General features: G+C 42.4%; 1 protein-coding gene across 1 annotated transcript in view; it reads left to right on the plus strand.

The window, feature by feature from the left end:
- The window catches only part of LOC115088636 (bifunctional epoxide hydrolase 2-like), a 91375-nt gene that overhangs the window by 3875 nt on the left and 72551 nt on the right, over nucleotides 1-14949 (plus strand). The window contains exons 2-3 of the mRNA XM_029596898.1: nucleotides 3190-3264; nucleotides 12283-12328. Of these exons, the coding sequence (XP_029452758.1) occupies nucleotides 3190-3264; nucleotides 12283-12328 (121 nt within the window). The remainder of the gene's footprint in view (nucleotides 1-3189; nucleotides 3265-12282; nucleotides 12329-14949) is intronic.

Genomic DNA, 14949 nt, shown 5'->3' on the forward strand with positions numbered 1-14949 from the left:
CTGCATACACTAAGGAAAAGGAGATTATCAGGTAAGTAATCTCAACATGTCTTGATCTCAAAGATCACTGAACTGATTTTTATCAATTTTGGTACAGTGACAAATATTGGGAGGGAGAGGAGAGACCAATTTTGAAAGAAAACAAATATATTAGCAAAAACATCATATACTAATAAACCATGATTAACTTAGAAGTACAATAAATACTAATAAGAACTATGGACAACAAAAATCAAGAATAGCTGGTGCATCTGGTTTTTTTTTTTTGTGTTTTTTTTTAATATTTCCAGAAAAACTGGAATCAAGCAGTGACACATACACTGGCAGTCATTCATAAGAACACATATATTTATATTTATTTATTTTATTTTATTTCAGATTTTTATATACCGGCATTCGAGACAGCAGTCACATCGTGCTGGTTCACATAAAACAGGGGTGCATAGTAAACATAACTATAACAATGGTGTTGTGAAAAGGCAGTTACATATAACAGGGTGATAAGAACTTGGCTGAGAAGGAAGAGAAAGGAAAGGTTATTGAAATTCACACAGGTAAACGATAGAAGATAAGGATGACCATGGTGTATTTGGAGATTAGTTAACCGAGTTGGAGATTAGTTAACCATGTTGGAGATTAGTTAACCATGGTATAGTTGGAGATTAGGGGTGGCTTGGCGGTGTTCTATCAATTGGCGTCCGGGAAAGCTTGTGTGAATAACCAGGTCTTAGTCTTTTTTTGAAAGTTGAGATGCATGGTTCTGTTCTTAGATTTGAGGGCGATGGAGTTCCATAACGGTGGAATGGCTGTAGAGAAAGCCCGGTCTCTTAGTGTGCAGTGTCTGGTGGATTTGGACGGTGGTACCTGTAGAGATCCCCTGTATGCATCTCTCTTGTCGGTCTTGACGAATTGTGTAGTCGGAGAGGGATCAGTAGGTCAATGGGAGCCAGTTGGTTGATGTTTTTGTAAGTGGTAAGAATGGCCTTGTATTATTCTACTGGTGCAACTAAGAAGTATATTATTCAACTGGTGCAAACTAAGAAGTAACAGAAACTGTAAACATTTTCCAGGCTAAAACATAATCTTTACATAATCTGATGTAAAAATTTGGCATCAAGTTCCTCAATATTTTTCCATTCTGTCATACATAGAATCCACAAAAATTGTAAAAATAGCTTTATTATTGTCAAAACTTATCTGGGCAAACTTCAAAAAACCTTTAGATAATGAATCAGCTCAAGCAGTGCCTCCTAATAGAAGAGCCTCTCCCATGAAAAGAGGTTCAGGGAACCACGCTCTGTATAATTGTTAGCACTCCATCCCAAAACTGGTACAGAAGAATACATAATAAAACTTGTCAAAGTACTTGTATGAATTTTACTTTCAATAAATAATTAGCGGCTATAAGATCTATTGTCGTCATTCTATCAGAGACATAGTAACTTCTGTTGTAAATTTTAAATAGCATCTCTTGTGATTTTGAATTAACCATAAGTTTCCACAAACTTGTGTAGTGTATGAGATCTCTGAAAACAGTACCAAACGTAGATGTCCATTTGGTGGCTAATTTTGTCAGTAACTAAAGGCTTTTCACCATGTAATTTAAACCAACAAATTGTGTTCAGTTTCCCATCCCTTTAGCAAATTAAAAATCAATTGTGAGAAAAAAATATCTGGTTCCCTTTGTTGCATGTGAAAATTCTTAAAGGTGAATTGTAAAAACTCGGCATGCACATCAGTTAGGGGATGAGTACACAAGTCAGGCTTATATTCACCTACCATATTTTCAAAACTTGGAGATGCATGCTCCTCTTAGGCTGCACGCACATCTCAGAGTTTCAAAAAGGAGGTAGGGCATGGTCTGGGCAGGGTGTACATGTTCTGGGACGTGGCTAAGAGGTGTGTAAGTTATTGCGCATCTAGATGTGTGCCCAGTTCCAGTGCTATGTGAGTTTACTTCTACTGTAGAGGAGGGATAAGTTTAAAAAAAAACAAACAAAAAACCCTGCCATTTCGGAATGGTTTAAAAGGTCTGGGGCTGTTAAAGGGGGGGGGGGGGGGGTTGGAGGACCTAAGTCTTAACTGGGCAAACTGATGGGTGACCTGGTGATACTGGCAATGGAATGGACACGCATCCGTTTTTTAAAATACCCTGACTTATGTGGTAGTAGCTGAATTTACGTGGCTAGGCTCATGCCCACTTAAAACTGGGTACATGTGTGCGCATGTCCAATGTATTTTATAAGATGCATGTGGTGTGCGCATGTTACAAAGTCGCTACGTGTCAGTGTGCACCCGCATGCCGATTTTGAAAGTTACCATCATAATGTCTTGCCTATAAATAGACAAAGAAATGCTAGTATGGTAAACCAAAATCTTTCTTTAATTGCTCAAAAAAAATATATAGAATTTTCAGCTATAGAACAGAGGTCTGAGATAACCTGTATACCTTTCGAATGCCATTCAGCAAATATAGAATAAAACAATCCTGGTTTAAATGCTGTGTTCCAGTCAAAGGCAAGAAATCAGTAATTGAGGATAGAGTGAACACAAAGAAATTTCCATGCTTGCCTTGCCACCATGAACAATGGATAATATTTCAATAAGGGAGAAATCTGTCAGCCATGTGTAAAACAGCCCATGCGGAGAAAGGAGACATATCAGATTCAAATAACACAGGAGTAAAATATTCAAATTTCACCATTTCTTATTCCCATATAAACCTAAATTGGCAAGGAGAATTATAAAATCAAAAATCAAGAATAAGTACACCATTCAAAAATTGATTACCATATAAACTCTGCCACTAGTGATTTCAAACATAAAACATCTTTCCATAAAAGCCAGTGAGCATTCTATATTGACAGCCATCTTGAAATCAGAGATGTTACTCCTATCCTTTGGTGTACGTGTAGTTTGTGCAGACATATCAAGGCCAGAAAAAAAACAAGATCCTGCCAGTAGCCACTATCCAACATTATGTGACCTCAGTCATAATAAGAGCACAGAGGTTCAAAACTGAAGGAAATGGAATAGGCGAATAGAATAGAGCTCTTCCAACTTGCGACCTCTCAGTGGGACAGTATGGCTGGAAGTCATAAAGCATTGTTTCTTAAAACACAATAATTCTGTAGTTTGGCACATATTTTTGTAGAAATAGTAATGTAAAGTAGTGCTTCTGTTTTATAGGATGCTGCTGAGAAAGAACTGGAGGAATGTTTGGAGAGGACATTCAAAATTATGTTCAGAGGCATCAAAAAGGACGTAAGTAAAAACAGTCTTGTCTTATTGTGAGCTAATATATGATGGTATCATATAACATGGCATGACTTGGTCTTTTCTGTAACTTTGATCTGTCATAAGTAGAAATCATTTCCACTGGAATGAAGGACATTTGATTATTGCAAGAGCACAGTGGAGACAGCATATCCACAAAAAGTGGGTTATATAACAAAATCAGTGAAATCAAGCAATCAAACTTTTGTTTGTTCAAATTCAAGTATTGCCCAATGGAGTACTACATATGGGTCATGGCTTATGGTGCATAACCTGGAAAGTACGTTTCAAGTGTGTGTAACCCCCAATTCTAGATTATTAGGCCAGGTTAGGAAAGGGGATCACTATAGGAGAAAAATAATTATTTTACATCACACTTAGGGGCGGATTTTTCAGAGCCCTGCTCGCGTAAATCCGCCCAAAACCGGGCGGATTTACGCGAGCAGGGCCCTGCGCGCCGGTAAGCCTATTTTACATAGGCCTACCGGCGCGGTGCAGAGCCCCGGGACTCGCGTAAGGCCCGGGTTTTCGGAGGGGGCGTGTCGGGGGGCGTGTCGGGGGCGGGCCCGAACCGCGCCGCGTTTTCGGGGCGTGTCGGGAGTTGTTCCGGGGCGGGCCTGGGGCGTGGCTAAGGCCTGGGGCCGTAAGCCACGCCCCAGGACCCGCCCGCCCGGACCCGCCCCCCCGGACCCGCCCCCCGGACCCGCCCCCCAGGACCCGCCCCCCAGGACCCCGCCCCCAGGTCGCGTCCCGGCACGCAGGAGGCCCGCTGACGGGAGTATACATATGGGTCATGGCCTTATGGTGCATAACCTGGAAAGTACGTTTCAAGTGTGTGTAACCCCATTCTAGATATTAGGCCAGGTTAGGAAAGGGGATCACTATAGGAGAAAATAATTATTTTACATCCACACTTAGGGGCGGATTTTCAGAGCCCTGCTCGCGTTAATCCGCCCAAAACCGGGCGGATTTACGCGAGCAGGGCCCTGCGCGCCGGTAAGCCTATTTTACATAGGCCTACCGGCGCGGTGCAGAGCCCCGGGACTCGCGTAAGTCCCGGGGTTTTCGGAGGGGGCGGTGTCGGGGGGCGTGTCGGGGGCGGGCCCGAACCGCGCAGCGTTTTCGGGGCGTGTCGGGAGTGTTCCGGGGCGGGCCTGGGGCGTGGCTACGGCCTGGGGCCGTAGCCACGCCCCAGGACCCGCCCGCCCGGACCCGCCCCCAGGTCGCGTCCCGGCACGCAGGAGGCCCGCTGACGGGGATTTACGCCTCCCTCTGGGAGGCGTAAATCCCCGACAAAGGTAAGGGGGGGGGTTTAGACAGGGCCGGGTGGGTGGGTTAGGTAGGGGAAGGGAGGGGAAGGTGAGGGGAGGGCAAAGGAAAGTTCCCTCCGAGGCCGCTCCGATTTTGGAGCGGCCTTGGAGGGAATGGGGGTAGGCTGCGCGGCTCGGCGCGCGCCGGCTATACAAAATCAATAGCCTTGCGCGCGCCGATCCAGGTTTTTAGCAGATACGCGCGGCTCCGCGCGTATCTACTAAAATCCAGCGTACTTTTGTTTGTGCCTGGAGCGCAAACAAAAGTAGGCTATTCGCGCTCCTTTTAAAATCCGCCCCTTATTGTTTACTATTCAGTATGAAGGGCCGCGGGGGAGTGAGCCCTTTGTTCTGTGGCATAGTTGATGCAGCCTCGTAGACAAATCCACAAGCCCTACTCTGGCAGCTGGTGTAACAGGACAGTTTGGAGCTTCACCTATACCAGCTGCCTTTCCTGCAGGTTAAGTCCTTGGTTTCTGGCAGTTGGCAGGACTTAGGCGAGTCCCTAGGGTGATGAAGAGAGCTAGAGTCTAAAGGCACACCAGGGTCAGGGCAGGCAGCAGACTTAATGAAGTCAAAGGCAGGCCAAGATCAGAGCAGGTGGCTAGCAAGAATGGTCAAGTCCAAGCAAGAGATCAGGTCTAGGCGGCAGGTAAATGTGGTCAGTCCAAGAAAGAGCTCATGATCTGGAGAGTCAGGCCAAGAGAGAACAAAAACACACAAGACACTGAATAAGATGGACAGGACAAGGCAAAGCTGAGCAAGAAGAGCTGGTCAAGGAAAGCTGGAGAAGGCAAGGCAGGACGAGGCAAAGCTGGAGAGACATGGCAGGAATCAGGAACACTGTGGCAACACGCACCACTAATAGGCAGGAGACCCATGGTTGAGACAAGGAAGTGCTGCGGAACCCTGGTTTAAATAGCCCAGCAGGGTTGACATCAGAGCTTCTGGAGAGAGTTCCCGCTTTGGTGCCTTCAAAAGAGGAATGTGCGCGCTCGCATAATGAAGCATATGGCATGCAGTAATGACAGCGAGGGTTCCGGCGCCTCGCTGAACAACCTCCTGCAGTCGATCTCCTGCCGGCGCCATTTTCCGTACGAAAACGATTCGCGGCGGGAAATCGCTCCCTGACCCCCGCTGGACCTCCAGGAACTTTTGGCCAGCTTGTGGGGGGCCTCCTGACCCCCACGAGACTTGCCAAAAGTCCAGCGGGGGTCCGGAAGGACCTCCTGCCGTCCAATTGTGTTCGTCTATGGCCGCCGCCATTTTTCGGCGCCATTTTGGAAAATGGCGCCGGCTGAAGACAACAAGATTCAGGAGCAGGAGCCCGTTCCGGACCGCTGCCGTTCCGGACCGCCGCTGGACCCGCAGGTTATTTAACTCATTTGGGGGGGGTTCGGGAGGGTGGGGGATTTAATTTAAAGGGTCGGGGGTGGGTTTTAGGGGGTTTTAGTGTGCCGGCTCACGATTCTAACGATTTATAACGATAAATCGTTAGAATCTCTATTGTATTGTGTTCCATAACGGTTTAAGACGATATTAAAATTATCGGACGATAATTTTAATCGTCCTAAAACGATTCACATCCCTAGTGCTCACTGGCTAAAGTTTAGCCCTGCCTCCGGAACACTTTTATCTATGCCCCTTTGGATAAATTTTGTGCGCTCAAAGGGCTTCATTTTCTAAACCATTTGCACACTTAAAATTGGGTTTTACACTTTTAAAAGCACTTTACCCCGTAAATGGGATTTTGAAAATTGCTACAATTTATGCTATTGGATTGTCAATAGGTTTTACCCAAGTTGAGTACACTACTACATTTACATGTATAACTCCTTTGAAATTTCACCTGAAAATGTATGTGGTTAGACGGGGGAAATATTGAAAGCTCGATTTTTGTGCACATAACTTGAAATGTTACCTGCAGAAAAGCTTTCAATGTTAACCTTTTCATTTTTAATAAGTTTTTAAGAACATAAGAAATTGCCATGCTGGGTCAGATCAAGGGTCCATCAAGCCCAGCATCCTGTTTCCAACAGAGGCCAAACCAGGCCACAAGAACCTGGCAATTACCCAAACACTAAGAAGATCCCATGCTACTGACGCAATTAATAGCAGTGGCTATTCACTAACTAAACTTGATTAATAGCCGTTAATGGACTTCTCCTCCAAGAACTTATCCAAGCCTTTTTTGAACCCATATACACTAACTGCAACAAATTCCAGAGCTTTATTGTGCGTTGAGTGAGAGAGAATTTTCTCCGATTAGTCTTAAATTTGCTACTTGCTAACTTCATGGAATGCCCCTTAGTCCTTCTATTATTCGAAAGTGTAAATAACTGATTCACATGTATTCATTCAAGACCTCTCATGATCTTAAAGGCCTCTATCATATCCCCCCTCAGCCGTCTCTTCTCCAAGCTGAACAGCCCTGTTAAGATTTTGATTTTTATGCATTTACCATCGTTTTGCATCTTGATCATATTGGTCACTATTTAGAAATCTTCTGTTAAACTTAATTGGTCAGTTTTCATTATTTTTCTCAAAATGCATTTTATTAAAAAAAAAACAAAACTATTATTTTTGGCCTAATGGCCACAATACTGATCATGCATTGCCATAGAGGGATGTGGAGCTTCCTTAGGCTGGGAGTACTGCAGATTTTGTTTGCAGTATCCAAGCAATAAAAAACCTTGATTATTACACAATACTTGCCAGACAGGTTCTGGCTATGCTAGTCAGCTCTAAATAAGAAGCTGCTCTCATCACCCACCATGATCATAAGATATCTACAGCTCAAAAAAAAAAAAAAGCTGTAGTATGGCCACTAATAAAGACAAACCTGAAAACTACTTCCAGGTATCTTCTTTTCCTTTCCTGGGGAAATTTAATCAAACGATCAGTAAGAGCTTAATTGAATGACTGGCTAGACCCGTTCCAACCTAGATTCAGAAAAGGCCACAAAACAGACAGTCCTAGTTGCCTTCTTGAATGATCTTCTAAGATATTGTAATAAAAGCCAGGCAACATTATTAATCCTATTGGATTTCTCCTCATCCTTTGACACTGTATCTCACAATATAATGTTATCTGAACTAGCAGAAGCTGGCCTAAGTGGAAGGGTCTTAACTTGGTTCAGTTCATTTCTGTCAGACAGTTCATTTTGTTGACAATACATTATTACACTGGATCTTAAACTCTGGGGTCTCTCAAGGCTCTATACTGTCTCCAGTACTTTTCAAAATATACCTCAAACTACTGGCACAGCTGATCCAAACGTTTGGCATACAAGCCTACATCTATATGGATGTTGTCCAGCTTATGCTACCAATGGACCCAGATCTACATACAGCGATAAGATGAGCAAGTATCTTACAGCCATCCAAAAAGGACAAAAACACACCATTCGAGCTTATTTATTTACTTATTTATTTTAAATATTTATATCCCGCACCCTCAAAAGTTTGGGTCGAGTTCCAATTTGTATGTACATAAAATAATCAGACAAGCATAATAATTAAAAACAATAGACATACAAAAGAAAAATAGTGGTTGCTAAAATTACACTGTGACATCTGCAATGTTGATTAAGGAACTCTCCTGTTAGGCTGCAAAAGCCTCTTTAAAGAAATAAGTGGAGATTCTTTGGATACAAATATGCATAGACATGTTTCTGACCTGAAAATCCCATTTTGAATCTATGAACTCCATTTAAAGAAACACGTCAAAAGCTTTGGAGTTTTACTGGATTCTGAACTCGCCTTGTTTCTGCAAATCCAAGCTATAGTAAACAGATGCCATTTTTGACTATGAAAGTAGTGAAAATTTTGCCCATTCATTAAGAAGAAAAATCTACTCTGTTGTTCATGCTACAGTAACTGCTGGATTATTGCAGTGCTCTGTATAAGGGTCTAAAAGATAAGGCCTTCTACAAACTCCAGAAAATACAGAACTATGCTGCACAACTGATAATAGAATTGTGCAGTTTGCAGCCTATCACACCCATCCTACACAAATTATTGGTTACCAAAACTATACAGAACAAAATTCTAAACTGACACTGATGTTCAGAGTCCTAACAGGAGATAGGTTGATCTACTTACACAATGTTTATACTTGCTGTCTATAATGTTTGTGGTCTGTAGGTTACCCTAGTAATGAGTGGTCTAATCCCAGGAGCATCAAAATTCAGGCCATAGATGGACTTCTGCCTAAACCAGCTACCTTCCATTCAGGTTGAGCCTTCTGGTGCTAGTGGCCAGAGAGGTATGATAAACGGGGGTGGCCCCAACACGGACAGGAGCGAGAGGCCTAACAAGGATAGGAGCAGGAACTAACTGAAAATCTAGGAGGCCAGGAAGTAGAACACCAGGAGCACTGAATGAAGATGCCAACAAGTGGTCTGGAAATAGAAGTGGATCCAGAATATAAAAACTGGAAGGTAGGACCAAGCTTTGGCAACTGACTGCAAATTCTAAGTACAAGACTATACAGGAAACAAGATGGCCACCAGGGGAAATGAGCACAGAGATAGGAAAACTAGACAAATGGTTCAGGCGGCTCATAGTGCCACCTACATGCTGGAGGAGCACTCGGCAACAGATCCTTACACTGTCCAGATCATTAATATCCTAACTTGGATACCAAATGTCAATTATTTTCTCAAAAGAAAAGACACCTGCAACCAATCCTTCATGAGGATTGTCTGTAAAGCAATTTTGCTATTGTTTGTTTTAATGTAAACCGATATGATGTATCTAATGAATGTCGGTATAGTAAAAATTTTAAATAAATAAATAAATGAGAGTAGACCATCTCTGGCAAATACATGATTACCCCCACTTCAGGAAGCAAATAAAAGCCTGCCTCTCTGTCAAGCTTTTGATACCCAACATAGAACTCAAAGATGCTGAACTGACTATGGGAAAGTTGCCTGGCTTTTTAAATACCTTAAACTGCTACAAACTGTTTCTGATACAGTTATTTATTTTAGAGTTGGTCATCTAGAGGTAAATATTTAAAGCAACTTAGATGGATAATTCACAAGTTCAGAATGTTGCAAATAAAAATTGAGAATTTGTAAATACAGTGAACACTTTTTTTTTTTTTTTTAAATTTAAATTTGGACCATCATACTACCCCATGGATGCTGAACCTTTTCTCATTCAGTATTTTCACCGCTAAAGGTCACTTATAATTATCGGTCATGTAATAGAGGGGTTTTTTTTTATTTTTCAAATGCTCCTAAAAAGAAATACTTCATCTTCAACAGAATCACCAAGCCTGACATATCACGTTCCGCAACGGCTGCCTCAGGGGCTCCCAATTCATTCTTGGCTAGCAAGAAAAGTATGTGCCTTAAATGTAATGCAACAGTTCTTAAGCGCCGTGGGAACTCAAGAGTGTCTGCTCTAACACCAACAACAAACCATAATGGGTCTGGTCAGAACTAGAAAGAAGCAAAGATTCTGTATTATGATGGAAACAGAATCAAAACTGATTGTCATCTAGGAACAACGTGAGCGCCGGCCAGTGAAAAGAGGTCTGGCCCGGCGCTCGCCCTGCATTTAAGTCCCGAGGTCTCGCACGCCTGCGCGCGCCCACCCGATGACGTCACCGCGCCGCAGCATGATGACGTCACCGCGCCTCGATGCGTCGGTTCCCCGGGGTCTCCCGCCGGCCTCGGCGCACCGTCCTTCCGCCGCGTTGCTCCCCCCCTCCACCCGGCCGCCGAGGTAAGACGACTCCGTGGGTGGGGGAGTGGGGGTAGTCGATCCGCCGGCAAGCGCCCTGTTAAGGGGGCCCTCCCCGCAGGCGCTTGTCGGTCCTTTACTACAACTGTTGCAAAACTACCTTTTCAATAACCTTTACAACAGAGGGAGAGAGGAAATAGGATAATAGTTAGATGGATCATGTAAATTAGTAGGAATTGTAGCAATAGCATACATTGTAGCAATAGTATATATTCAGCAGCATATTTTATAGCAATTTTCAAAAAAGCTTTTGAAAATTTCTACAGTATATGATGGGACCTTTATTTTTAGTTTTTATTCTTTGTTTCCCAGGAATTTATCATTGTTTATTACAAGAGCAAAAATTATATTTACCTGGAAAATGCTGAGAAATTTTTTTCCACTGACTTCTCCCATTTTGTTCTTGTAATAACACTGATAAATTCCTGGGAAAAATAAAATAAAAACTGAAAACAAAGGTCACTGGATATATGCTATTGAATTGTCAGTAGTTTTTATCTGCATTACGTGCACTTAACACTGGTAAATTTATTTTATTTATTTAAACAATTGTATATACTGTTGTGCAGACAAAGTCCATCTCTACGGTTCACATTTTCAACATATTGAAATAAATGGACTTTTGAAAATTGCTACAATAGAATGTTACATTTATACTTTCCTTTGAAAATTACCCTGTTAGAATCTGGATAATATCTCCAATGTGAAAGATGACTAGTTTGCTTTCCTTGGATTCCAACAGTTTATTTAATTTATTTATTTTAAAGTTCCAAGGTTCAGAGCGGTTTGCAAAGGAACATACATAGAATTTATTAATAAACCATATCATTAAAATAAACTAAATAATCCAATAAGAAACAAACAGAAATAGTAATAAAATAAAAGTAAATGAAACTAAAAACAATACTGGCTAAATAAAATGGGGCAAGGAGTTGATAGAGAAATTGAGGATGAAAAATAATTCTATACAAGATTTGTGTAATTAAGAGTCAGACAAATCAGAGGAAGCAGATTTGAAAAGGTGTGTTTTAACTGCTTTTTAAAAATTCTTTGGTATCAGTAATGAGCCGGATGTGAGCAGGAAGAGTGTTCCAGATGCTAGGGCCTGCAATAGAAAATGATCTTTCACAGGTAATAACAAGTCTGGTGGATTTTGGTGGTCTGATCTTTATAATGGGACAATGTTTGCTGTGTGGAAAATAACTCAGGATTGTTCTAGTGATTTTGCTAGTGGCTCACCTGTGTTATCTTGGATCACAAAATATAGGTCAAGTGTAAGTTCTGATGCCTATCTTGCTAATTGCCATATCAGTTGAAAACCACATGAGCTCAGTCCATAATTTGCAAACCAGTAGAATTTTTTAATGTCTATCCCCAGTTTTCATGCTATTTTAATTCTGTATAAAATGCAGGATGAGGACATGATAGTGGGTAGTCTAGCCACATAAGGTTTGGAGGTTTATACAAGTTCACTACAATATTGTTCCCAATTTAATTACCGCCAACACTCTTCTGTTAACAGAAAGACACTTTAATCACTTCAGTATTTCCCAATCCATTCTGTATGTATATAGCCACTCTATATTTTGGGTGGTCAATAGCAGCAACTATGCTATAGTCCTGTATTTTATGTCTTGAAGCTTTAGTATGGAAATCTGCAATTGGGAGAGAGACAATCTTATTATTGTGCCCCTGTTAAGTGTTCTTAATGTTATTCATTATATCATCAACATATTAATGTCATCAAATGGTAGAACAGTCAAATTAATTATCCTCTTCAGAGACCAAAAGTAATGGCCCAACTTTCCACAATTGTCAATTGATTATAGAAAAAATGGCAAGGGAAAAATGTAATTTCCTTTCTGAACGTGTGAGATCATAAAATAGTTTTGTAAGTTAACACATAAATATGACTGAACAATGTGTGTGTTGTTCCCTTTCAGGATCAGCTGTCTGTCCCCTTGAGTACTGTTAATGTACAACAGAGAGGTAATTGTATGCTTCTTAACATAATGTTCAAGATTTCTGAGATATAAGACATTCTATTTGAAATTCAGAGTTAGCCAAACAAGTTATTTGGCTAAATCTGGATCTACGTCAGCCAACACAATGCTGAATACTACTGGGAGTACTATGATTGTACTGCTCTTCCGGTAACTGGTAGTGGTTTTCAGTGGTGCTGGGTGGGACAGAAAGGTTCAGTTTGGGATTGTAGGTGGTGGGGACAGCTGAGGTTGGATATTAGGAGGGGACCTGGAGGCCACATTTATTTTTGACATTTATTTATTTATTTTTTTAAATCGTTTTGTGGGCTTTAGGGTAGGAGGAAGGGGTTTGGGTGTTATGGCCCACATTAGTTTTAGTCCTTTAGCAGGGTGGGGGATCAGGTCTATGGGCCAGCAGGGATTTAAAAAAAAAAAAAGCCTTTTCCATTTCATTCTGCTACACCAATCCAGCTGATACAAATGGGATATGTCTACCTACCAGCAGATGGGAAACAGAGAAAAAGATTTCCTGAATGACTTCATTGCCACTATATAGAGGTGGGTACAGTACAGGAAGAACAACTCAGTATTTCTTAGCATAAGGAGAGATGGTTCCAGAAAAAGTGGGTTATGCACCTCTACCAGCAGATGGAGACAGAGCAAAGCTGACATCACGATATAGATATATATAGATATATAGATATATATATATATGTAAGTACACACCAGCTGAAAACCGGCTACCGGATGAAGACACTCATCTGAGGACTCCAAAGATATCTACCATCTGCTGGAGATGGAGAATACTGGCAGAGTGCAGATGGATACATTCTCCATCTCCAGCAGATGGTAGATGTGCATCTCCCTATTGAGGATTGCCTAAAGATTTCAAAAGGAGAAAAAGAGATTTGCCCTGTGGTGATATCCATGGTTCTTCCCTCAGATGAGAATTCCTGAGGTGATATCTTTGGATTCCTCAGATGAGTGTCCTCATCCGGTAGCTGGTTTTCAGCTGGTGTGAACTTAGCTGTGTAAAAAAAAAAAAGCTGAAAAGCAAGTGAGTGAAGGGAGCAAAGTGTGGCAGTGAAGGCCTTGCCCTCTCCCCTCGCAGTTGGAGACTGACCTTATATTCAACCGGGACGGGCTGAGCTCAGGTAAAGAGTAATTAAAAAAAAAAAAGAGGAGGAGTTAGGCAGTGATTCCTCTCCTCTCCGATCTCTGTGCTCAGAACGTAGATCCAACGTTCGTTCTTGCCTCCGAGGGAACTTAGGGGATGTGGGCAATTTGGCAGGGTGAGCAGCCTTTTGGCTAGACCCCACTCTCAGGCTTGTCTTGTTTGCTGCGTGGTAGGCCACAGCGATATCTTCACGCATTAATTCCCACGCTTATGGCTGCCCTCTTTAGTACGTCGGTTCATGCTTGTGCATCCAGTTGTGCATCCAGGTTGGGCACCTATTTGGGTGCATAGGGGCACAGTGTTGGGCACCTAAATTTTGGGCGCCTATTTTTTGCAGCAAGGACAGAGCTAGATGCACTGTTATCAGACACTTGTTAGAGCATACTGATAGCCTGGTGGTGCCCATAGCAAAGAAGCATAAGCATCTTATCCTTTGTGCTACTTGTCATATTCGGACATCCCAGCCTGGCATTCCCTTTAGCTTGTGTCAGCGCTGTTTGGAGGCTCTCGGAGAATGCCTGAGTCTGATTTTACTAAGCCCGGCACTTCCAGCCTATTGCGGGAATGGAAAAAGAGCTGCCAGAGGTGTAGCCAGATTTTGGGGCTCCCCTGACTGGTTCGTTAGCGGGGGAAGGTAGTTCAGTAGGCACAGGACATGATTGGTTATGGCATGAATACCTCTGTCCTTTCCTGGGTAAAATTTTTTCAAGGACTGCAGTCTTTTCTTCAGGCATAGTCCAACAGGTCAGGATCGCAGGCTGTAGATCCCTGCACACCTGGTGTTTTGGGTAAGCGTACTCAGAGTCTAGCGTCTGAGTACGTCTAGACCTGCTGCGGGTATCTCCCGATAGGGACCTGGATGGCACGGATGATGAAGTTGATCCTTATTCTCTGGAGGATGGGGAAATTCCTCTGAGATTAGAGTTGTATAGAACTATGTTGCATTTCTTTCGTAGAGTTTTTATCGGTTCTGATGTTGGGAGTATCAGGAGATGAATCCATGTCTGAGCCAAAGAAAGATCCCCATTTGATTTCTTTTCGCAAAGCCTCATGTTTCTTCCTTTTATGGAGTCCATTCAAGAATTGATTGATCTTGAATGGGGCACCCCGGAAGCTGATTTTAAAGGGGAACAAGCCTTCGAAGGACTGTACCCCCTGGATCCAGCTACAAAAGAGCAATTGTGCTTTCCGAAAGTGGATGCGCTTGTATGTGCCATTATCCAAGTGAATGACTATCCCTGTAGAAGGAGGAGCGGCCTTGAAGGATGCACAAGATAGGAGAATCTAGGCTATCCTTAAGCAGACCTTTGAAGCAGTGGCAATGAATTTGCAGATAGCCTCTTGTTGTTCCCGGTGGCTCGCTGTTTACTTCTCTTTCAGGAGATCAATGAATCTGGGGTGAAATCTAACCTGATAAAATTGCCATTTAAAGGCTTACTCTTGTTTGG

The sequence above is a fragment of the Rhinatrema bivittatum genome, chromosome 3 (assembly GCF_901001135.1).
Source record: "Rhinatrema bivittatum chromosome 3, aRhiBiv1.1, whole genome shotgun sequence".
NCBI lineage: Eukaryota > Metazoa > Chordata > Amphibia > Gymnophiona > Rhinatrematidae > Rhinatrema > Rhinatrema bivittatum.